The sequence below is a fragment of the Melozone crissalis genome, unplaced genomic scaffold, assembly GCF_028551555.1.
Source record: "Melozone crissalis strain CALT ecotype California unplaced genomic scaffold, PUWL_Pcris_2 ptg000006l_1, whole genome shotgun sequence".
Classification (NCBI taxonomy): Eukaryota; Metazoa; Chordata; class Aves; order Passeriformes; family Passerellidae; genus Melozone; species Melozone crissalis.
In genome coordinates, this window is record NW_026535784.1 from 14,286,116 (window position 1) to 14,310,772 (window position 24,657).

Consider the following 24,657-nt stretch of genomic DNA (forward strand, 5'->3'; position numbering starts at 1 on the left):
GTTTGTATCTTCAATTATTAATCTCCAGCTTTCTGCAGATAAGCCAAAGAAAATGAAATCAATCTTAAAAACCAAAACAACACAAAACCAGCAGGCTTTGCTGCTACATAATAAACAGAAAAGCTGCTAGTGAAGCAGCAATCACAAATGATCTTGACCAGAAAAAATAATTATCATCAAGTGCCTCAAAATTTGATCTCAGAGGCTCCCCAAACAGAGAGGAAGATGGCATGGTACAAGTCCTTTGGTGACAAAGCCATGATAATCTCAGTGCTCTTTACATACCTGACAGGTGCCTTCCCATGACCAAGGATCTGACTGGGACAATCCATGCAGAGCCATTGGCCCAGCCCTGGAATGCTGAGGGACAACTTTCTTCAAATTGTCCAAAAAGGCTGAGGGACTTGCACATCATTTTCAGACACACCTCTTATGAAAGACAGGTATTTTTAACATGTTTTACAGGATATCAGCAGAGAGGTCACCAGTAGAAATGCCATTCAGGGCTAGCTCTTACCATGATCTTCAACTGTACTGATGTGCCCATTGGAACCACAGCCTAACTCCAGCTAAAAACCTGAAAGCTGGCCATTGCTGAAATATTATGTGGAAAGCAGTCACCTCAAGCACCCTCCCTGCTGCTGTTTTATATCATTTTTATTAACTCAGTGAATTAAAAAGTCATGGCAGAAATACCAACATTTTATTGCCCTGTGAAGAACTATGTAAAAGTGCAAAAATACATAAAAAAGACTTTCTAGAGTAAGACATGAGTTTAAGTGCTTGCTTAAGTGGTGTGAGTGCCTGGCCTGGGGTTATTTTCAGAAAATAAAATCTCTGTATTATGTGAGGTAGTTACAGCTCAGTAAGCTCTGCCATTCCCAGGCCCAGTGGTCCCTCACACCCTGGGCTGTGTCAGACACCTCGTGCTCCTGAGGAAGAGCAGATGGGAGCAGCGCTCACAGCTGGACATGAACAGCAGCCCCTCTGCTCACAGACACCCCTCACTGCTCCCCAGGGGTGGGAGGCTGACAGGGCCCCACTGTTGGATGCTTTAACACAGGATTTGCCCTTTTGCAGACAAGTTCAGTCAGAGCCCTTAAAGGCTGCTGGTTCTTTGCAGAGAAAAATTGAGGGGAAAAAAATCAGTTTCCTACCTTGGAGTGAAACGTGAGGGAAAATCACTCTTTACACTTCAGAACCTTCATGTTTAGTGAAAACAAGAAATGAAATGAGTTCATGAAAGACTAATTGCCCAGTTTGTTTTATGCATGAGCCTCAGCATTCCTAGCACATGCAGTTACAGCTTGTTTTCAAAGAGACCAATTACTTCATTAAAACATCATCTTCACACTTCCAGAGCTGCTTTAACAAGTCTTTTCCTCTTCATCCTTCTAGCCTATTATTTTACCATTTTTTGGTTTAAGAGCAAATGAAAAAAGAGCAAAATGGCAATATCTATAATTTACCAACAGCTATTAAAACCTGAAAATTAGGATCTATCCTTTCTCCACCACAAAGTAAAGGAATACTGCGGAACTTTAAGCACTTTGGTGCAACACCCATGGCATCTCAAGCAGGATGCTACTGCAGGTACAAGGATACCAAGAGGTTTGAAACAAGCCTGTGCCTGGGAACTTGAAGGGCAAGATCAAGAAACAATAAAGATGAAAGCTCTTTGAGTTGTCTTAATATTTCACTATGCATAAGATATTCATGGAGGCCACAGAGTAAATCTAGTTTATACACAGCAGAAACGGAAAGCTGAGTGATGGGGTGAGGCAAAGGGTGAAAGAGAAGAAGGAAAAAGAGCTAAATCCCCCCCAAAAGAAGTCAAAAGGATGCCTACAGAGATGATTTGTTCCAGACAAGCAACATAAGGCATAATTCAGTGAAATGCTGTCATTAGAGTTCACAGAAAGCTCTTGACTGCAGCACAAACCTTGGTTCCAAATGAAGACATTTGAGGCATCACAGTCCCTGTGAGGAAGCAGAAAGCAGGAGTCTCCATCCTGCATGTGCAGGAGCAGAGCGCTGCAGTCCTGGCGCTGGCAGGGAGATGCTATCGGGGTTGCCACGGAAACGGCGGCGCAGCCCCAGCAGCAGCTTTGACTTTGCAGGAACCGAGAGCTCAGTGAGGCTCTGAGAGCTGGCTCTGAGCTCCAGGCAGGGCTGGGATGGGGCTGTGCTTGAGGCTTGCCCACCTCCCCACCCGAGTACAGGCACAATCACACACAGCCCGTTCCCTCCTCCTTCCTCTCAGCTCAGACAATGCACACAGAGGTCACTCCTCACCCATCACTTCCATCCAGGTTCCCCTCTTACATACCTGACATGCTCTGTGACAGCTTTTCAGTCTGTTTGAATGTTCTGGACAGGGGTATTCCCTGGAAGCAGAGGTATTTTACTGAAGTTCCTTTCACTGCAGAGGAAGCCTTGATATCCACCTGCTTTTACAAACCCAGAGAGAGCTGGAAACGCTGTACAATTTGTACAGACCTAGAAAGGATCACTCCAGAGTTTACTGTAATTACTTTTTTTCCCCCTGGAAACAGGCGTAATTCAGAAGGGAACTGTCATACAGGAGAGTCCAGCACCAGGTGAATTATTGTTGTCTTTGGCAATGCTGCTCTTACCTTATTATCCTCTTCACTCCCATTGTGATATCCCCAACAGGAAAACTGCTGTGAAACATATTGTATTCTGGAGAAATCCCCTTTTTGATTAAGAAGTCCCTTTAGGATCAATTTCTACTGTTCACTTATTCATACACCTGAAGGCAGAATTATTTGCCCATAAACATTATGCATGTTAATTCAGATACAATCTCACATTTGTGTGCAGGTTTCTCATCAAGTTTCCCCATTGCTGCACCACTGAAGCCAAGACCCCAATGTAATGGAGGCGTAACGTTTTCTGTTCAGTGAAACGGCATCCCAGAGCCATGCAGCATTAGGTCCACTGGAAAAGAAAATTAATTCCCATAAAACCTTTAACAGCTGTATCTCATACAGGGGGCAGAACAAAGCAGCACTGGGCATTTATATTTCCCAAGGATAACTGTGCACAGAGATCCAAGGAGCACTGTTTTCATTGCAGATTTGTATCCCCCACAGGAAAGATTATTCAGATGTGACACAGGCAGATCAAACATGCCTGATGACTGAAGTGGCCACTGACACAAGATATTTTAGGAAGGGAGATTTTCAGCTGGTGGCAAGAGATAGCACGAGGCAATGCTAAGTGACAGGCTGGTATTCCAGCTTTGATTTACCACCCCTTCACTGTATGGGTGACTTCCACCTTCAAATTTAAGCTCATTTCTTTCACATTTTTTGCAAAATGAGAAAGAGTTAAGGCCAGTTTGTTTGACAGGATGGCAGCTGTCACTCCATGTAAACAGACCCCAAAATGAAAGAGCAATCCAGCACATGGAAGTAGAAAGTCCTGACACTTTAATTATCTGAAGAGATTACAAGATGAAAGTCTTTCTTGAGGCAAATGTATATTAGTATTGATATAGTCATTGTGCTTTTCAGTAAGAGAAATAGGAGTCTGTATTTACATAAGAAACTATAGTGTCTGAGATCTTTAAATATCATATTTATGGAAATGATTCTGAATTACAGCATTTACAAAATAAAAACAAGCTTAAATAAATATTCAGTGCATTAAATAAGATTTTTTCCACAGAAGCAACTTTTTGTGCATATTTATTTCACAATTGAAGTTTGTTGCAATTTTTTTATCCTATAAAAGAAGCATTAAATTTCTCGTGTGTTTTTCTGTTTTTTTCTTCCTAAAAATAAAACTGCAATAATCATTGCAATGTGAAGCCTGAGATTTAAGCCTGAATAAGTATCATTGCTTGCACCACATTACCCATCTCCCACCAATCACCCAGCCCATGCCTTTCCAAACTCTGGTGAATGCAGACACTCCAACCCAAGAGTTTCATGAGGATTTCAGGGATGTAATAATAATAAAAAATATAAATAAGTGAGGATAACACATCAGAGCTGACATTGTCTACAAACAGCATCATAAGGCTTGTGCATTACACATCAACTAAGTGAAGCTGTTTCATCTGAATCAAAATGACAGTAGTGCCAAACTGCAGCACCCTTATATGGCTCATTAACACTCAACAGTAAACCACTGAGCAAAGAGAATGTCCCCAAAAAATAAACAAACTTAAAAACAAATTAACACTGGCCAGTTTTGCCTTATCAGTTTGAGTGACGACCTTTCTCAGGCGTGATACCACAAACAACTTCCTCACCCATTTTGGTATTTCTCACTTTGAAACACAGTGTGTAGTGCCACAAGTCAGGAAAGGGGGCACAGCAAAGAGCTCTTGATCTCGTTTCCTCTGTAACCACAGCACACACTGCCTTGCTTTTCATGTGGCCAACTCAAAGCAGGTCCAAATGCCTTTGAAACCTCAGTGCTCAGGGAGCTCTTACTGCAAATAGTTCGTGCAAGATCATAGCATGAATCTGTGTGAGTCTCATTTCTCTCCTCTCTGAGTGGAGATAACAATTATTCCCTGGTGTTTCAAATAAATACAAATGTCTTCTGAGTTGTTAGCATGAGTGAAGTACCAGTATGCACTATTTTACATGGTTACTCTGCCAAATGTGGACAACAAGTATCCTTCTCTGGCTGACCATTCTGTAAGACCTTTTGGATATCTCATTACATATTTGCCTTTTAAAAAACCTCAGTATGGAAGAAATAATTTTTAAAATATTGTCTACTAAATTTTGCTGCCAAACTTTCAAAAATATCTATTTTAATATGAATTAATTTATTTGGTAACCACTTCCTCTGAAATTTGTTAAGTTTAAAATGCTGATATAGAAACCAAACTTCTGCGTCAGACTTTATTAACAGGATTTAGCATAAATTATTCAGATTATAAATACTTCCAAAATTCCAAACTATGGAAATGGAAGTTGAAAAAATTCTTAGACGACAATTTGGAGTTATTGCTCTGCTTGGTAAATAAGAGGCAACAGAAATATATTGTTTTAGGGCCTTCAGGGCTTCCTATGGGATTCACTGAAAATTTTGCCTTTGTAAATATTGAATAGAGATTTGAAATAGATTTGCTTTTTTTAATCCTAGCATAGGTAGCAAAAATCTAGACATGGGGAAGTTAAATGGCAGCAGGTGGGAGTGTGCTGATGCCCACAGCCATGCTGGGATTCCAGTGGGCACAGGAGTGTCTGAGCTTTGGGACTGATCCACTGGGGATGGACTAATTAACTGGCTACTCTGTTCCTAGCATGTAAGATAAGCAGCAATGCCTGTTCAATTCTCTGAGCCCTATTTCCTTCCACACAGTGCATTTGTTCTGCATATGGCATCGTAACATTAATGTTATAAATTTATGGAAGACTGTCCTGTAGCCTCAGAGCTACAGACGCCTCATAGTTCCCTTTAGCAGCTTAGTAAAATGCAATAAAAACTGTCTGTACAAAATTTATAATAATGGATGTCAAAGCCTACATGCCCTCACTGGGTCCCTCTTTCAAGTTAATTCTTGGCTTAGGTCAAATATATCAGTCCATGTAAGACTCCAGAAGACACAGCAGTAGTTTAATTTGTCAGATACCAGCTCTGTCACTATAGAAAGGAGTGACATGGAACATGTAACAGTGAGTGCAAACACGGACAGGCTTCATCTGGCCATAACGAGGTAATGGAGCAGAGTGGGAGGAACAGCGGGAACAGAAGATCTGAAAAACAAGAGGGAAAATTTCTCCTCAGTTCCTCTGAAGAACAGGATGGGACAAAATTCATTTCAAGGGAGGGGAGAGAAGATTGTATGAGCTGGCACCAGCACCGTCCTCAGCACAGCAAGTGAAGGGCCCCAGCAGGCAATCCCCACCCAGCTTATCTGGCCAGGCTCAGTCCCTCTAGTGAGGGTGGCCAGCACTGACAGCAGCCAAGGCTGGCCTGTCCTCCTCTGCAGCTCCTTCAGAGGTGCAAAGAAGCATCTCTCCCTTGGTTTTAAAGAAAGGCTAGGGGAATACTTGTGAATACCTCTGAATTTCATACTCCTGCAAGTCCACTACATGGTTAAAGAAGCAGCTTCTTCCTTTCTAACTTGTACCCCCCAGCCAGCAAGTGAAACGGGATTGCAGATTTCTGGCTTCCTGTGGTACATGACTGCTTTTTTCTCCCTCGCTCCCTCTTCCACCCCCACAAACTTGCAAAGCAGCAGCCCTACACACCAGAGTGATCCTCCAAGGTTTGGAAAGACAGCAAAGGGACACCCTGTCATGCAGCTGAGCTGTGAGTGCATCACCCCTGGCAGTGCAGGCTGCCCTGGCTCCTTAGAGCTTACAGCAATAGTCCAGAGTGACTCTGTTGGGGTGGGGAGTGTTCTAGGATCTCATCAGGGAATTCTGCCTTTAGCTTTATACACTTATTGCTATATAAAAGTCAAACCCCTCCCCAATCCTTTGTAAACATCAGCTGAGAGCTGGCAGCCCAGGCACACAGAAGCACCTGTGAATTGAGAACCCTGGCTGAGTGTGCACATTTTGCTGTGCAGCCAGGTTCTGTGGTGCACATGAATTTGCTGCTGGCTTTGGTGGGAGCTCCTCACAGCCCTGAGTGAGTCATTACCTTGCCACAGCTCCTGCAGTGGTGCTTCCTGCGAATGACTGTGAAAGGAGCCTTGCATGCAGTGCAGTAGCTGCAGACTTCATCTGGAACCCAGTCAGGAGGATCTGGCAGAAACACAGCAACAAAAGGGAATCAATCAAAGGGGAATAAAACCAAACATGTGATTACCAGATCCACAAGGAAGTAGGGAGAGTAAAATATAACAGCAGCTGCTTTCATCTGCATTTCTCCAGGCGCTTGGCAAACAGTAGCTGAGTGAGTTCAGGATGCCCAGGAGGGCTCAAACTCCTCTCTTCTCTGCCAGGCACCCAGCTTTGGGCAGAGCAGATCAGGCATTAAAATGGCAGCTTTGAACTCGAATTAAAATCTTAGTCATATGCAAGTCCAGGGAAAAGAAGATAAGCAAAATAAAGCAAGAAGACGAGAGATTATTAAAGCAGAGCTGAATCACAAGTGTTTTTGTCAGTGCCACCACCATCAAAACAAGCTTAGAGCTGAGATCATTCCCAGCCTCTTCAGCCTTCCCTCCAGAAAGGCCAACTGCTTTTCTTCAATTAGGCAAGCAACTGTACAGGTAATAAACCCTAAGCCTGATTACCATCTGTTCAATTATTAGGACTCTTCCTGGAAGTCACCAGTAACTACAGAAAAACCACAAAATCAAGTGTACACAGCTCAGTAGAGAAGGAGCTTGCCCATTACCACAGACAGCATGTTTCAGTTGTTTATGTCTCCTGTGAGCTCTCCAACCTCCCATAAAAGACAAGCAGGGAAATTATTTGGTTTTGGCAAGGCAGAAGGTATTGGGCTCCCTTCTGTCGAGCTCTTTCTGCTCATGACAGGCTGACATGACCTCAGAGTCTGGAGTTACAAGTGTAGAAATGATGAAGCTGACTGCTTAATCAAGTTGGTAAAAATCTAATGAGTGCAAAGCAAGTTCTGTCCAGAAGGAATCCATGGACAGGGTGAGCATGAACTGCTGGGTGTATTTATCAAAGTTCCCTGCATGCAGCTCCTTTTTTACTATTATTTACAATTTGCAAGCCATGCAATTGCTGATTTATAAACCTGACAAGCAACATCCCTGCCTCAAGGAGCATACTATCAAACAACAAAATATATGGTGCAGTTGATGCAGAGGTTAAGAGGACTATAGCTACAGGCAGAAAGATAATAAATGAAAAATCCACTGGTTTGTTCCAACATAACTATGACCATTTTTCATGTGTTTGTCACATTGCAACATTTGTCAAATTAGAAGTACAAAGGATGTAGCTTTCAATGTAAGAAACTGCTCAAAAAGCAGATTAGTAAAAACAAAGAGAACTTGAAATTTGACTCAGCTTTTATAGGGTTCTCAACTACTTCAGAGGTTGAACCAGCTTAAGGAAGTTACCCTTCACTTAATGAGCACATCAGTCTGATAAAGGTTACACCTACAGGGCCAGTAACCAAACCCAGAAGTTGATGTGCAGAGAAATTACTGATGTGGTGGACAAAAAGGAGATTGCACAGAGAAGCCTTCACCTCATCCCTGAGAGCAGTTCACCAGAAAATGTTCTGTGGGGACCCAAGGCTACAAATCCCTGATTCAAAGCAGGGTTTCCTTCAGCAGCAGGGACATACAGGACTGCCAGCTTAAGTCAAGCACTAATAACAGTGCAGCCAAGACGTGTTGCTTTCTACTTTTTTTTCCTTTCCTGCAATCTCCCAAGGCACTACATGTATCTTGCCCAGTGAAAATTACTCCCAATATCAGTTTATGGTGTAGATTTTGAAAACTTTGTCACTTTCTCTGATCTGAAACCATGGCAAGCCTGATGGAGAATCCCCATGTTCTCCATCCAGGAGGCCCCTTGGGTTATCACATACATCCAAAACAAAAAGCAAAATTATGAATCAATAACAATGTTCCTGTTTAAAACTTATCTCTACATAGATTACATTTCCAGGGATTTAACTATCCATTAATTCTTACTCATTTTGAACACAGCAAAAATTCAGGAAATTATCCAAGCTCTGTGCCACCAGGTCTCCCTCTGCAGGTCTGGTGGAAGCAGGCTTGGTTAAGATGCTCAATTTGATACTGATGCTTTATAAACTGCATTGCAGGGTGGGCTACCAGGTTCAGAGAGATACTGATTTTAATATTCACAGAAAAGCCACAAAGCACAGGCCCTTTCTGTACCCCCTGCAGCATCCCAATGTGATGTGCCACTTCTGCAGCAGCTGGAGCCACCATCACTCCTTCCCTCAGATCACAGCTAGGTCACACACATTATAAGCCAGCTACAAGCCCACCCCAAAGACTCTGGGACTCATCAGCAGAAAGCAGCTTTCTTATCAGCTGTTTAATTTTTTTTTTTAGTTTCTTTGAGGGGCTTTTTTTGCTTTTTTTGTGGAGGAAAGACAGAGTGATTTTTGATTCCCCCCCTATATTTTTCTGTTGCTGCCTATTGAAGTGCAATGCTGAAAAAGTTATTTTTTAATTGATCTTACATAGATTTTCTCCATGCTAAATAGAAAGAATAACTGCAAAACAAAACCCCAAAAACCCCAGCCCCCTCAAAAAACCAAAACCAAGCAAATAAACAAAAACAAAAAAAACCACCCAGCAAATTTTGATAAATAATGACCTCCAACTAACAATAATCATATAAGCTGTAATTCACAGTTACAGAATCACTTGACTGACAGATGAATTAATCTGAAAACTTTTGTTATTGTAACTTGGTTTTCATAAAAAATAATTCACAACTTCTTGGCAATTTATAGAAACAGCACAACCCTCTCCACAGAACACTCTCCCACAGCAGAGGGAATCTCTCTGCCTCCACACTGGTGTCACCTCAGCTGATTCACTGAATGCGAGTGTCACTAGGGTGGCCAAAGGGCACATTTCCCCAGACAGTGACTCACCAGCAGGGGGGCACAGCCAGTCCCGTGCCCCTTGCCTCAGGGGTTTCGTGCCCTCCCAAGTGCTCACACCAAGATCTGCTGCACTGCAGCACACCCCCAAATAGTAACACTTGGTTATGTAACAGCTTTTAGCATTCAAACCGCTCTACAAATGTAATTGCTTTAATCCTCATCACCCAGCTACAGTCAGTGTGTGGGGAGAAATCAGGAGAGGGATGTCTTGCACAAAATGAAAGCGGTGCAGCACTGAAGTGACATTTGAAATGGGGAACTCTGGGCCACTACCCCAAAGCCTTTCCTTCCAGTTGACTGAAAACGGCCTTACACTGACTACAGACACAGAGCTGTGAGAGTTAGAAATGCAACGCAGTGCTGGAGTGGAGCTGAAGCGCTCACCCTGGCAGGAAGGATGAAGTCCTGGTTAGGTCTCCCTGAGCCCATAGAAGAAGCCCCAGTGGATGTCACCCCTTGGTTCCCTTCCCCAGGCTCATCTCACTCAACCTTGGGAGCAGCCCCTGACTTACATCAACAATTGAGTCACTGAGCTTTTTACAGAACAGGCTATTGAAATACTCTCTGAAGAGCCCTCTCCTGAGGGGAAAAGCTTCCATGTGAGGAGCAGAGAGTGCGTTACACGAATTAAACCCCAAGCACGAGCCTGGAGCTGTGCTGGGAGCAGGGCAGCAGCACTGCACCCACAGGCTTTTTATGTTACACTCCTTCTCCAGGCTATGCTGCTCCATTAGCTCTGCATGCTGCAGCAAATAGCAACATCCAGTCTCTAAAGCATTATCTGCCTGTGCTTCAGGGATTTGGACAAGGAAGGGAGGGCAAACCTTGTTCCTGGGCTAATTGGCCCAGTGCTTTATCATGCAATGAGAGTTTGGAGAAGTCTGCTGGGAAATGGATGAAGTCCACAGCACAAACATCAAAGAGAAGGAGGAAGGGAAGGAAGGGATTAATGAGACAGAATACAGATATAAATTTTAGAAGAAAACATTAAAAGCATGCACAAGAAAAAAGGCAGAGAAATTAAGAGAAACAAGTATTTAAATGAATAAAAAACAAGTTTAGAGAAAGGAAAAAGCACAAGATAAAATTAAATAGTTTTAAGACTGAAAAAGGCTCTTAATTCAAACATCTTGCATAACAATTTCTCATAATTCATGAAATTTTAGTCTTTTTATTTATTCTGTAGCTTTTAGCATTCTCCTTTACATGTGTATGCTACCTCATTAGGTAAATACATTTTCTGCTCCTGGAGTTAAAAGTCAGGTAAATCCAAGATGCTGGAGCTTTAAGAAAACCATAATCATGGACAAAATATCACAGACACTGTAAACTATCAAAATGAACACATTAATTGGGCATTAAATATGTGCATTATACCTAATGCAGTCCCATCTGATCTCAGAAAACCAAGATGATCATCTGTCTCAGAACCCAAGAGGAAGAGAAGGTGGACCCAGGTCTATCTGCTGTGTGATGACTGAAACATTAGCCGGGAAAGCTGAAGATTTTCTGTGGTGCTGAGACACAAGAGACCAATGCAGAGAGAGAAACAACCCCAAAAGTTGTTAGAGCTTGCAGAAGGCCTAGGCCAGCAAATCTGTACTCTGGTAGGAAACAAAACAGAAGCAAGCACACCTCAACTCCCTGCTGAAGAGCAGCTGCTAAACCCTAAACTGTGGTGTTTGTGTTACAGCCAGACAATTCAGAGAAAATACCCCTTTCTGCACCTTTTGTTTTTATCCAGTGTTCCTAATGCAGAACTCCAACTTAAAGTTCCTCTTGCATTAGATTTCAGAGCACATCATGCAAAATAACCCTGATTACACCAAACTGAGCTGCAGAGTGCGGCTCCCACAGCATCCTGTGGAACTGCCATGGCTGCAGCAGTCACAGCATTACTTTCTCCACTGCCAAAAGGGTCAGATGGAGCTGCTGGAGCTCTCTGAGCAAAGCAGGATTGCAAATTCTCACAGCTTTAAGCACAGAAAGTTGAAAACTACGGTGGCTTGACTTTACCCCTCACTTGAACTGCCACAGTAAAATGAACCTTTTTTGTTCCTCATCACATCTGATTTTCCACGTCATTCTGGGCAATCTCTGACTTTGATGTAAGATTTCTACCAGGCAATTGTACCAAAGTAATTTTTGTCCTTGCTCAGAAGATTCAGTGCTGATTACAGCCAGCTTGACATTTTTCAAAAAATAAATTTTTATGCTGAATATAATTTGATGAAAATTTTGGGGCTAAGGGAGAAAAGAGGTACAGACTTCTTAGCTTCAGCTCTGGTCAAATGGCTTTGTTAGGATGGAATTTCTGTGCCAATCTAGAAAGCTTTCACCAAGACACAGAGCTTTGCAAACTTGGGCTCAAGCCTCTGCTCTACCTGATTCAACATCACCTTGAATGATGTCCTGTGTCCATTCTGTCCAGGTACATGATCAGCAACTAATTCTTTGGGCAAATTAATTATTTATATAAAGTGGAGCAACTCTCATAGAAAACACTGGTTTCCATGGAGATATGGGTCAAATCTTTAAATCAGATGGAGCAGAGACTTGAGTCTTCCATATAACCATTAGTAGGAATATTCTCTTACCAATCTTTATAATACAGAGAAGTTGATAATGTAGATCTACATAAAAACATACCAGAACACTCAAAACACATATTTATTAGACAAAACCTAATCAAAATCTCAGCTATGATGTTACAGAATTGAATAAGTCTGTTTTTTACAGTATTTAGGGGATGTTTTCCCATAAGTGCTGCATGGAATTCTCCACAAGTTCCACATAGTGCCAACAAAGAGGGATAGTCTGAGAAGGGAAAAGGCTCTGAGCAAGTTCTTAAAGCCTAAGTCAGATTGAATTATTGCACTACAACCTAAAACCTGTAAGAATCCTGTAATTCTACATGCATGATTAAATATGTTCAGTTGATTATAAAACATTGCCTCCATATGGAAATTTGATTCCTCTCTCACACAGTGTAAGCAGAGCTGCTGAAAAAGGAAAAAGTGAAAAGTTATGGGGACAGAACATGTTTGGCCAATGAAGTGTGCAACAGTTTAACTTCTTTCATTCACAAGGTGTTGCTGGTCATCATCATAAATAACAGAGTAACCACAGGCACAAAGAGGACACAAGAAAAACGGAAGCATTCAGCTGGGGCTGACAGCTATCTCAGAGCCATGGTGATTAGATTCTGCACATACAGGAGCATGGGTGGGTTTTTCTGACCCAGGGACTTATAATGCGACAAGAACAAGGGGCTGAGCCTGGGAACTTCTGACTTTTGCTTGTGCTGCTGAATAGAGAGCAGTCAGGGCCTGTGACCAAACAGGAGTGGGTGGGATGGCAAGGGATCAGGGAGGAATAGTGTGTGCTGTGAAGGAAACAGATGCTAACACTACTTGGCACAAGCAGGTATTTGCTGTGGCAGCCACAGCAAATCCATTATGTCTGCAGTTTTTAGTAGGTGCTAGCAAGCAAGGCAGTTCTGTGCAGATGCTAGAGGGATAAGGAGTGAAGATGCAGGTATGGCTGCAGAGACAGCTGAGATGCTACTGCTAATATTTTCATGGAGCACCAACAGCTTCATAATGCTTGCTGGCTTCCTTGAGAAAAATCTTCAGATTTCTAGATATCTCATGCTAGGACAAGAATTACAACTCACTTTCTTAGCCTGCCTTTAACTTCATTAAACGGGTAATTTAAAATATTCACATTTCCCTCAGTTGTAACAGATCAGTCCTCCTGAGTAATAAGTTACCCCAAAATACATGTCCAGTAAAACTCAGATTTGCCCACCTTTAGTATTAAAATCATCAAACTCACAAGGATAAATGTAATGCTCCCAAATATGGTGAGCAGGGTCACACTTATGCTCTATCTCATTAACAAACTGATAAATGAAAACAATAAAAGGCAATAATTTTGAAGTCAAAAAAGTTAAGAAGTCACTCTGTGTGTGTGCACACCTATGTATACACATGGGAATCTGCTAAGCAAATACAAAGGAAGTTTTTTGTTAGGACTAGAAATATGATGCCAGATGCATAAATGGCAGAAAGACACCAAACTTCTACTTCCCCAGTGTTTCTAAAGCTGTACTGGATATTAAGAATGACACAGCTCTGTCCTGATCAGGGATGCATTGACACTGGGTTAAATAAGAGCAATTTTCTTACATTTTCAAGGTTTCCTTTACATTGTGTGTGACCTGTGCTGTCCACTCTCAGTCAGCTCTCATCCAGCTGTGCTTTGTCCAAGCTGGAGCTCAGGAACTTCCCAGCAAGGTTCCTCCTGTGCTGGTTTGTAGCTCACCAGGGCACAGGGAGAAAAGGCAGTCCCATGGAAGTTCCAGCACACAGGCCCTGTCTGCTGTTACTGCAATTCAGAGCCCAACCTTTTTGCCCAGCTGTAGCCTGCCACTACAATTTGCTTTGAGTTTATACACAGAATTTCGTATCCCACTTGCCATCACTTCCATCATACAACCAGGACAAGAAATTTAACTATATTTAAAAAATACTTATTGAATATTGCATAAATTAATATTCTACCATAGGAAAATAAAATTGTTTTACACTCTCTCCCTATAAATATATATAATTTTTTAATACTCCATGAAGTATAAATGTATATACTCTCTTGACAAAAATCTTAGAGCATTAGGACACCAAAGATTAACATATAGACCATAGGCTCATGCTTGTTTTGGAATGCCAATTAAGCTGTAGTTTATTGTATTTCAGCCTTCAGAAGGTCACAGGATTTAACTCTTAAACCCTTGCCAATGTCAGTTGGCTCATAATAAACATTCACATTTGTTTTATGTCCTAGACCAGCTGGTGGGTTTTATATACAATAAGAATTAAAAGTCTGACAAAAACAAGCGATTCATCTTCATGATGTGAGTAGAGGCTAAAACCTTCAGTACAATCTTAAGGCCATTTATTTGTTCAGGTTGCTGGGCTTGCTTTCCATTTTTGAGGGTTTTTAAAATTTGATTGAATACAATCTAAAACATTTGCTACATTCAGTTAGAGGGATTTATTTGATGATAGGGAAGAGCTTTCCTGGCAGGTAGCTGGCTGGACCATCTCAATTTGATACACACTCTGCCACAATGGCAGAAGGGAAGAGCTATGATGTGCTCCTTTGCTTTCAATTGTTTTCACTTTCAGTTGAAATAATTGAGTGACCTGAGGTATAGAACTGAAGTACAAAAAAGGAATTAATTAACTCTGATGCAATGCTCTCAGCCTTTGCTTGAATACCCTTACAGTGATAGCTGTGGTGTATTCCCTACTCCTGTTGATGGCCCCTGACCCAGATTTGGCCTGAAAGACAAACCCACCAGGCTCACTGCAAGAAACAGGGAATAATGTTCAAGCAGCAAAAGTTGCTTTATCCACCAGACATCTTCAACCTGCACCCAAACAACACCCAGGGGTTGTTCCTTCCACAGTGGCCAGCAAAAACAAGACACGTGGGGAGGTGCTGTAAGGGGAAAAAGGCACATGGCTGCTGAGGTTAAAATATTGGTGGGAGTTTATGCCTCATGCTGGATGCCTTAGGGATGGCAAAACCACGTATCCCATTAGCTGTCCCTGCATACCTCAGCAGAAAAAGTCTGTACAGTGTTGCCAGCAATGACAACTTGTGATCTGAAAGGACAGGGATGTGTATTGGAGGTGAGGGATATTTCCAAAGTTCCCACAAATTCAGCAAATTGACCCACTTCAGATGCCCTTTTCAGTAGCCTTTCTGTGACGTGTTGTGTTTTGGAAGGTGGAAGGTGGAGCTCATCTCCATACTCCTCAGCATCCTGTGTCTCTTTGGGGTACACAATAAAATTCCTGCCCATCAGGAGCCAAGTTACAGACAACTCCACTCTTCAGTTTGCACAGCCAGAAGAGCTACACTGGTTTGTAGGTATTTACAGCATAACCACTTCCACATAAGGCAAGGGAGGCTCCCAGAGAAAGCCTGCAAGGAGACTGTGCAGGCATGGCCAAGCCCCACAGTGAGCCTGTGCGAGCACCAAAAGCAGAGTACCTGCAGGAGCACCTGCTATTGGCTTGGTTTAGAGGATATGTTAGCATGGGACACCATTGGCCAAGGCAGCCAAGCTCATCCTGGCATCCACATCTATTTATTCCAAAGGGACTTACTTATCCCACAAAGATCTGCTTTCTACCATGCAGGCACACATAAAGCACGCGCTATTCTGGAATAAAGGTGCAGGCAGGGGTTGCTTTTGTTGAAGTTATCTCATATGCTATAAATACTACATATCTGGTTTTACCATTCACTTAGGGCAGGGACATAAATGATTCACACTGCCTGGGTGCTGCAGGGCCTTTTGAACCTCCAAAGATTCCCCTTTACTGTGTTGGCCAGAACATCACCTAAGTACCCAGACCATGGTCCTCTTATTTCAGTAAATAACATCCCAACCCACTTCTCCAAACATGAACCCTTCCCCATGCCAATACCAGCTGCCATGAAAGGCTGAAGAACCTTAAAAGCTGAGCAACATGCCAGGGAAAAAAAACTTTTACATTTTGCTGTGACAAAATGCACATCCACTGTGAGAGGGTTATGCAGCATCCTGCAGTTCAGAATAACTGGTTTTCAAGTTCTGTAAGTCAAATTCACCAAGAGCATCAGCATTGATCCAAAACAAAAGAGAAAGAATTGAAGTGGTAGAGAAGGAATAATCTTGCACTCTCTTGCAATACAGCCCGTACATGGCAAGGATTTTGCTTAAAGATTTGTTCCTTCCCGCACCTTCTGTGACATTCTGAATTACAGCACAATAGAGAAATCAATTAAAATGACTACTGAATAGTCCTTTATCTGCCTCCAAATCATCTTCCTGCAGAAGAGATAATATTTCTACAGTGCATTATACATGAATTAGCCCTGCTGTCCTAAATAGATTAGATTTTTTTAGCCTGCAGCTTCAGAAGAAGGGTAAGCAAGCAAACCATGGGTTTTATATAAGCACAAAATAAGTTATAAATAAGTAGCATTTCTCTAAAATCTGATCTTTAAGAGTTCTTTTTTTCCCTCTGTGATTTCTGATCTTTATTACAAATGACATGAACCAATATTTCCTTTCTGTTGGTCACCACCCTCCACATGCAAGCAGAGGCACACACTGCTTATCACCCAGCTCTGTCATCCTGCATTCCAAACCTCTCACTGGAAGGACAGTAGTGTACATGGACAAATATATAGCAATAAACCAAAGTTTTAAAGCACGAGGAAATTACTGCACACTTGAGTTTCTGGGAAGCTCAGGGACAGCTTCACAGCTGATGGTCGTCTTGCACTTCTCACTTGACCACAGACATATTATGGCTCTGGTAATTGGGCTCCTGGTGTGCTGAAACCATCACTTAGGCCTTGAAGATCAAAGCTGATTGCTTTCTTGTTTGTTCCATCTCATATATTTCTTTTCTTATTCTTTGACTGCAAGTGCTCTGATATCTTTTAATCCATTTTTTATACTGAGTTTGCCAGAATAGGACTTGAGCCCATAACTAACTCTGAAGAAGCTCAGATTAATAAAAGAGAAACAACTTTTGGGCTTTCAGAATACCCAAACCTCAACCAAAACTCTGAGACTTACATGCATTTTTCATTCTTACCATGTACTCAGTGAGATTTGAGCAAGCTCAGACGACTTATCTAAAGCTTTCATTTACTTTGAAATAATATGGTGAAGAATGTGAAAATATTAGCCAAAATATCTTGATCAAAGACAAAAGTAAAGAAAACATGAAAGGTACCTCTACCTTGGGATAAAGCAGCACATCCACATGCAGCAAACAATACAAAAACCCTCTCAAGATTTGGCTGAGAAAACCTTACTTAGGGCTTTGCATCTCACACAGCCCTGAGAAACTCATCAGATGTAACATCATACACTGTATTAAAGCCTTTACTATACAGACCCTTTCTGCATTGATACAGAGCAATTCCTACTGAATATGACCATTTGTGGATAAGAGTTTCATGAGTCTGTTAGAAAAAACCTGAAAGAAAATATGCTCAGTTTACCTTCTGCCTTTTTCTCTAAACCAGCATGACAACATTTTATACTCCCTTCCCAGAGTCAAACATTAAAAGACTTTTCATTTTAATGATCACTTTTTTAATACATCAGTGTTGTCTCATTTTAATTCTTAGAAAAAAGAAAATACCTTCAAAGTCCCCATCTCTGGCTTTTGCTGCAAGTTCTGAGGATGATATACTTTCTTGACATAAAGCACAGTCTTCCAATGCTGCATTCCTTAAACCATGATTAACTGTAAAACAATTCAAAAAATACTCATATTTGTCCAATTTTCACTTTAAAGATTCATGTTAGAACTTCTGAGGTTAGACCACAGTGGCACCTTCTTAGACTTCTTGCCTTTTCTCTACCCTGACTCAAACAGTGATTTACAAGTCTCCTGCTCTGCTTTGGGATGACAACAGAAATGAAAGATGCTGTTATTACAGGACATGCAGTCTTCTTCCTTCTGCTAGTTTAGCTGCACTTACATTATATTTCCCAATTCTTAACTTGGATCCTTTAACACAAGTAGATTTTGAGAACAGTGATAGAGTCCCAAGGTGAATCACACACATCAAATCATACATATCAAAGAGAAACTTCACCCCAAAACTCCAATTTTTTTGCTCATTTTGTTTATGCTTACTTTTGTCAATACCTTCCTTTTTAATGCAAGAGTTCATCCATTAGAAATTACATCCATCCAAGTACTATTGATTAATATATATTTCTCAATGATAGTTCTTTACAGCTCCAGTTTCTTTATTACTGTTATTTGAAGGTTCAGGAGCTCTTGTGTTCTCTTTCTAGCAATTCTGTCTAACCCCATTTATTTATTTTTTTTTAACAATAAAAAAACACAGTCTATTTTCACATCATGACAGGCTGCCACCATAAAACTGTTGTGGAAGTTTCAACCAAAAGAAGACTGTAATGCATGTTGTGCATTATCCCACTGCAGAATTGGGACTGGAGTGTAGGTTTTTTCTGCTGACTTGATCCAACTTTTTAACTAAGTGTTTCACATAAAAAACTGAATGCTTTTAAGTGAAACTAGGAGAAAGAAAAAGTTTTCAATCTGGAGGAAAGGAAGTAGGAAAATAAAAAGAGCTCTGGTCACTTTCAGATGCTGGTAGTTCTGATGATAACAAAGGACAAAGGTAATTGCAGTCTTGCTGGGATGACACTGCTACTCTTAGATAAGTTAGCAGACTTGCCACTTAGAAAAGAAATAATAAAAATGTTCACAGAGTAAAAAAAAATCTTTTGTTGGTTCATGATCTAGTTCTGGTTCTATTACTTTCATTATCTACAAGTGAAATGTGGTATTTTTCTATTTTGAAGCCAAATTCATCAATTTGTTCAAGAGAGGAAAGATTTCAGCATCTTACGATATTCTAAGATGAGCATTCCCATCTTACAGTCTGTTCTTTGGTAATTTAAAATGGACCCATTGTGAAACAAATCTGGGGAGGAGAAAAAAAGAATCTACAGAGTCCAAACTCTGCATAAATCATGGGCTATAAACTATATGGGCTACAAACACTGTGCTGCTGTTAAATACAGGAATATGGAAACAGCAGATGAACTCTGAAGACTAACTCTTTAGTATTTGCCTTAAAATGAACTCCTGTGTTCCTAAACAGGACTTCATCCAGTTTACAGCCTGTTTCCATGACTCCTTTTAAACTTAGGTGAAACCCTGTACAGTGAATCCTGTCAAAAAGATAACAATATGTTAGGGGAATTTGTGTCTAACAGCTTATGGATTCCCACTGGGCTACCAGCAGAAATTCATTAGAGAAAACAAATGTTTAGATCATTTACCTTTCTTCTGCTTTTCCTTGTCTTCTGTTTCAGGTTTGGTTGCCATAACTTCAAACAAGGTCTTCAAGATACTTCTCAGATCACTAGCATAGTTTGTCTGCAACTGGTCAGCAACACCTTAGAGTTTGAGAAAAATGGGTAAATCAATTCTAGACTGTCACACCATCCTTTAAAAAAGTATTTAAATCTGCCTGTTAGTACCAGTAATGGCCTCACTTATTTTAAGGGGATCAATTGTTCACCTTAGGAATAAAAATTGAACACCTGATTAAACTAATTAAACTAATTCTGATAAAACTAATTCTCCTTAATGGCCAAGTTACATTCTGGTTTTTATGCTATCTGCAAGCCAATACATACATTCCATATCCTTTGGCAGGAAATACTGAAAGATTAATTTTGCATGAAAACAGAACTGCTAAGTCACATTTCATTCCTTGAACACAAAAGGGCATCACCAGGGAAAAATCAAACCTGATACAAATCCAAATTCTTCAACACTACTGGTCTAAGATGTCAGCATCTCTGATTCTGTAAGTTCCAAACAGGTAACAGGTCCTTCTAAACCAGACTGCAACTTAGGCCCCAAAACCAGAGTTTTCCTGAAACTTCATCTCTAGTCCTTTCTACCACAACTTGATGTGCAAAAGCTCAAAAAAATAAACCAAAAACCCCCTGAACAATACTTTAATAATTCAGTGATTCTCATACCTGAGATACAGACAAAAAGGCGGTGAATAAGATCGTTACTGCCATGAAATCTAGATCTGATCTTCTCTCTTGTGGCAATTTTGGCAGCCTGCAAAGCCAGCTGGATTTCTTCCTGATCAATGTCATCAGATGAACAAGAACTTGTCATTAAACTGCTGTCAGAGAAAAAAAAAATAATGTAAAGGAAAGTAATGTAAATCTTCACTCAGTTGTTCAGGATGTTCAGCAAATCCTAAAGGATTTATGACTCAGGCAAGACTCTATAGTAGCAGAACTAATTGCTGTAAATTCTTGTTGAAGTTAATCAGCACACAACCAATCACCAGCACGTTTGATTTTCACTCTGTGACAGCTGCAAAAAAACTTGAAGCAGAAAATCTCTCGTCTGTATTTTACTGCATTTTTCCGCACAAAGTGCTGTGCCATTTTTCACATTAACTTCTTCTAAAAGCTCAATCCTGAGACCATAACTCCACCAAAAATCCTGAAGGGGAATATCAACCTAAAAATGTGAAGGTCAGTTCTGAAGTCAACTTAGAAATTTACGAACATGGAAATGATCTGAAAAAAAGAAAGAAATTCTGAATTATGTTACCTTAATATAGCAAGAACAGAATCTAACTTCACCAAAAAAATGGAAAGAGCAGCAATAAAATATGATTTACACAGTAGAGGTAGGTTAATTCCCTTATAAATGTAACATTAGAAATAGCTGAAATGTCAAACTATTGTGAAAAATGGCTCATCAACTCTAAAGAGATTCAAATGTGCCACCAAATCTATACTCAAACTTTAAATTTTTTGTTAAAAACCAGATGTCAGACATTCCCACACTTTCACCACCACCACCCCTACCACTTTTCTTTTACAGAGAAGCAGCTTGAAACAACCTGAGACAGCAGGGAAGCCTTGGAGAGAATCTTCAAATATCAGCAATTACCTTAAATATTTGTAAATCAAGATGTTAAAACCAGGAAGCACTTAAGGGAAAAGCAGCACTTTGCCCCTAAAAACTCTGAAATGGGACTAGAGCACAGAATGTAACTACACTGAAGTCCTAAGGATTCACTGTGCTGACCAGAGGAGACAGGAGCCTTCTTACTTGACTATTTTCAAGTCACAGGGAACATGAAACCATTTTTCTCCACATAGTGGAAAGAAATTAATATAGCCAATTATTACCAAAAAACTAGACTATTTTACTTAAAATCATAGTTTTGATGCCCAAAACGCCAACAGTCTTTACAGACAAATACTCTGTTAAAAGAAGAATTACTTAATGCAGGTATAAGTAGCATATGTAACAAAAAAAGTAATTTCTAACACATTTTGAGTTCAATCTGCTTTTGTCAGGTGCAGAAACATGCACCATCTTACAGATCCTGTCCTTATGGCAGTATGCATGAACAGTTATTTTGGGAGAAGACACATGGGTAACATCACTATTTATAACAAAATTTTATAGGATATAGTTTTCCAGTTCTACCTGTAGGCTCCACAGGTAACCCTTTGAAATATAAAAGAGAAATAATTATGTCACCCAATATTAAAAGCCCTAGGAAAAACAGACTGAAAATAAGCACTGGAGATTAGTTATTGATAGAAATATCAATGGCAGACATGTAGCATGAGTACCTTAACTGGCCTCCCATTCTTTCAAACACAGAGTAAAGACCAGGCTTGCAGGAGACACGTTTTATTCATGTTATCTCTTGCTACTAACAAAAAAAAATTTCTTGTAAGGAGAGGTTATTTCTGTGTTTACAGTTCCAGCAGCACCATGACTGACTGGGCTTATCAAAGACACTGAGAATGAAGTGAGAATTCTCTTTCAGTTTTCCTTTGCCTTTCCAAAGGGGATTTAGTAGATATTAGAAAAGCAAGCCTGGCAGCATGGATAGGCCTGTGTTCAGGACAATGAAAAGGTCATGTACAAATGTGGTTTACAAAAGAACAAACTGAAAGGCAGCAAGAGCCAGGAGGAGATTGCTGGCTCACAAGGGTGTGCAGGCAGAGGATGCCTGTTCTCTGGCATCCCTCTCACACACAGATAAAGGACTCTGCCTGGCAACACGGCCAAACGGGCTCTACTTTTTGTTTCACATAAGAACTTTCTTAGTGATACACACATAAGCACCATAAACTGCTCTGCAAGGCAAGCAGGGACCTCCTGACAAAGCCAGGTGCAGTCTGTGTAAATATTACTTTAGAAGAATTTAATGTGAATAACCCTAGCTTTTAGAAGAAGTTAATGTGAGTAACCCTTACACAAAGGTCTCTTCAAAGCTCCCAATACACAGAAGCTTTAGTGCAGGGAGAAAACAGGGCCACTGAATCAAGGATGACTTTTCCCTCCAAATCACAGCTGAAGAACCATTTCAAAGGAAGGTGTTAAGTGGGCAGAGAGCTGTGAAGAGCGCTTTTCAAGAATATAAACTACATGGTCCTTTGCTGTTTTGCAGAAAGGAAGAAAGGCTCATTCCACAATCCTGACCAATTTTAATAATAATATTTGCCTTTCTGAGCCTCCTCCAGGTGGGAGGAATGCAGGTTTACCTACTTCATTCAGGAATGTGGTTTGACCTACTTTCATTGCAGACTGTTCTGTCAGGTTTTGTGGTGTGTCATTAGGACTGGCCATGTCACCACAAGACTGGCTGGGACTCTTTTTTTCCCCAAAATCCCCAGCAGAGAGCACATGTGAATTGCTCCAGCACTGTGGGATGGAAGTTCAGTATGTCCGTACACTCACATTTATGACACATTTTCATATGCACACTCCTATGTAAACTACAGTACCCACATACAGGAGGTTCAGAAAAGAGGATGTTTTGTACTTGGGATTGCTTGTGCTACTACAAAGCAAAAAAATGAATATTTCAGAAAAATTTAAAACTGGACCTAAGAATTGCTACAGAGTCAGAAACAATTACTCTGCCTTTACCAACACAACCAAGTCCAACTAAGACAAAGATGACTCTCAAAGAACATCTAACAACCATCAGTTCTTTACTTTAAAGTATATCTGTTAAAGAATGTAGCCAAAACCACAATATTGTAGAGACAGTAAGAAATACTGTAAGAACAGAAACACTGCAACTGTTTCAGATAAACAGCAGAAGAGCCAGCTATTTTTTAACATTAGAGTATCCCAAACAACAATGACTACATCCATACAAATAGATTCTAATGATTTTATAAATGGGTATTATAGAAAACAGCCCTGAAATGTGATCTACTTGGTGCAGCTTATCTTCCCCCCCCAATAAAGAATATCTTTCCTACTTGGCTTATGTAGGGACAATTTGGATCAACATTTTCAGCCAATACCAGATGTTTAGGAAGCATTTCCTTAATGTCCTACTACACTTGGATCTACAATGTTTCACAGCCAGCATCTACAGAATCATGTCTCATTGCACAATACAAACAGCCATACTACTGCTAGAGACAGGTCCTCATTTTCTCAACTATTTGGTTGAAAGGAACTTTGAACAACCCAATGGATTAAGTTACAAAGAGGTAACACCAAAATACACATGGAACTCCTTGTGAAACATTTAGCATATACACAATGCTCATCATGCATTAATTTTTCAGACTGTAAAAACATTGCAAAGCTAACACATCTGAAGGTGAATATAAAGAAATAAGATGTTATGTCAAAGGTTGATTCCAAACAATAAATCTGCTTTTACCTTATAAAGGAACAGATATTCTGTGGCAGATAAAATGAATTGTCTTTTTGTTTAACTTGGCTGGAGCCACCCATTTTAAAATTACACTTCATTTATTACATGAGAAGAGTTGTACAACTCTTCCAACACTGTCAAGGTGAGTCTCTACACCTTGCCTGCTCTCAAGGCTTTACTGTGAAATTTAGCCAAATATGTACAAGCAAACAAAAGCCAATAATGTAATTGTACGCCATTAAATCTTTCACCAAGATGCAATCTGCTTGATAGCTTTTGTATTTCAAAGGACACTCTGAGCCAGTTTACGTGGCAGTGCTCATACATAATGGTAAACAGGACTGTGGAACAGGAAGGTTATGACAGACATTTCACTTAAACATCTCTAATACAGTAGGCTTTGGGCTGTGCTTGTTGGTCATTGACAATCATCCAAAAATGAGTGAAAGCAGCAAAGTCTAAACGCAAACAACCAAAGTCACCAATTCAACGTTGGTCCAAATTTAAATATTTTACATTTGTGCTTGAAACATAGCAACAGCTGTAGAAATCTGTGTCCACTCACAGATGTTTCCTTTCAAATTTGTCTGGAAATGTTTGGTTCTTTAAACCCGAAATCTGCTCTGCATGAATGCAGATTGTATGATATTCTCTGAAAGAATTTCTCATTATTCACACACCAACCCTCAGAGTATCTTAAAAATGCATTAAATGTACAGCAGTAACAGACAAAAATAATTTAAAAGCTCTATGTTTCAAATACAATGAATACAAAAAAATCAA

At 40.4% G+C, this 24,657-nt stretch overlaps 1 protein-coding gene across 4 annotated transcripts in view; it reads right to left on the reverse strand.

Moving 5' to 3' along the window:
- Positions 1–3,438: 3,438 nt before the first annotated feature.
- The window catches only part of ZFYVE28 (zinc finger FYVE-type containing 28), a 146,332-nt gene continuing 125,113 nt past the window's right edge, over positions 3,439–24,657 (reverse strand). For 2 of the 4 annotated variants that reach the window (XM_054295080.1, XM_054295065.1), the window contains 5 exons: positions 20,183–20,334; positions 19,472–19,588; positions 17,790–17,894; positions 6,640–6,743; positions 3,439–5,744 (listed from right to left, as the gene is read on the reverse strand). In XM_054295080.1, coding sequence (XP_054151055.1) covers positions 5,613–5,744; positions 6,640–6,743; positions 17,790–17,894; positions 19,472–19,588; positions 20,183–20,334 — 610 coding nt within the window. In that variant the 3' untranslated portion in view covers positions 3,439–5,612. Of the gene's footprint in view, positions 5,745–6,639; positions 6,744–17,789; positions 17,895–19,471; positions 19,589–20,182; positions 20,338–24,657 lie in introns of all 4 variants that reach the window. The other 2 variants (XM_054295058.1, XM_054295072.1) reach the window with 1 other exon arrangement.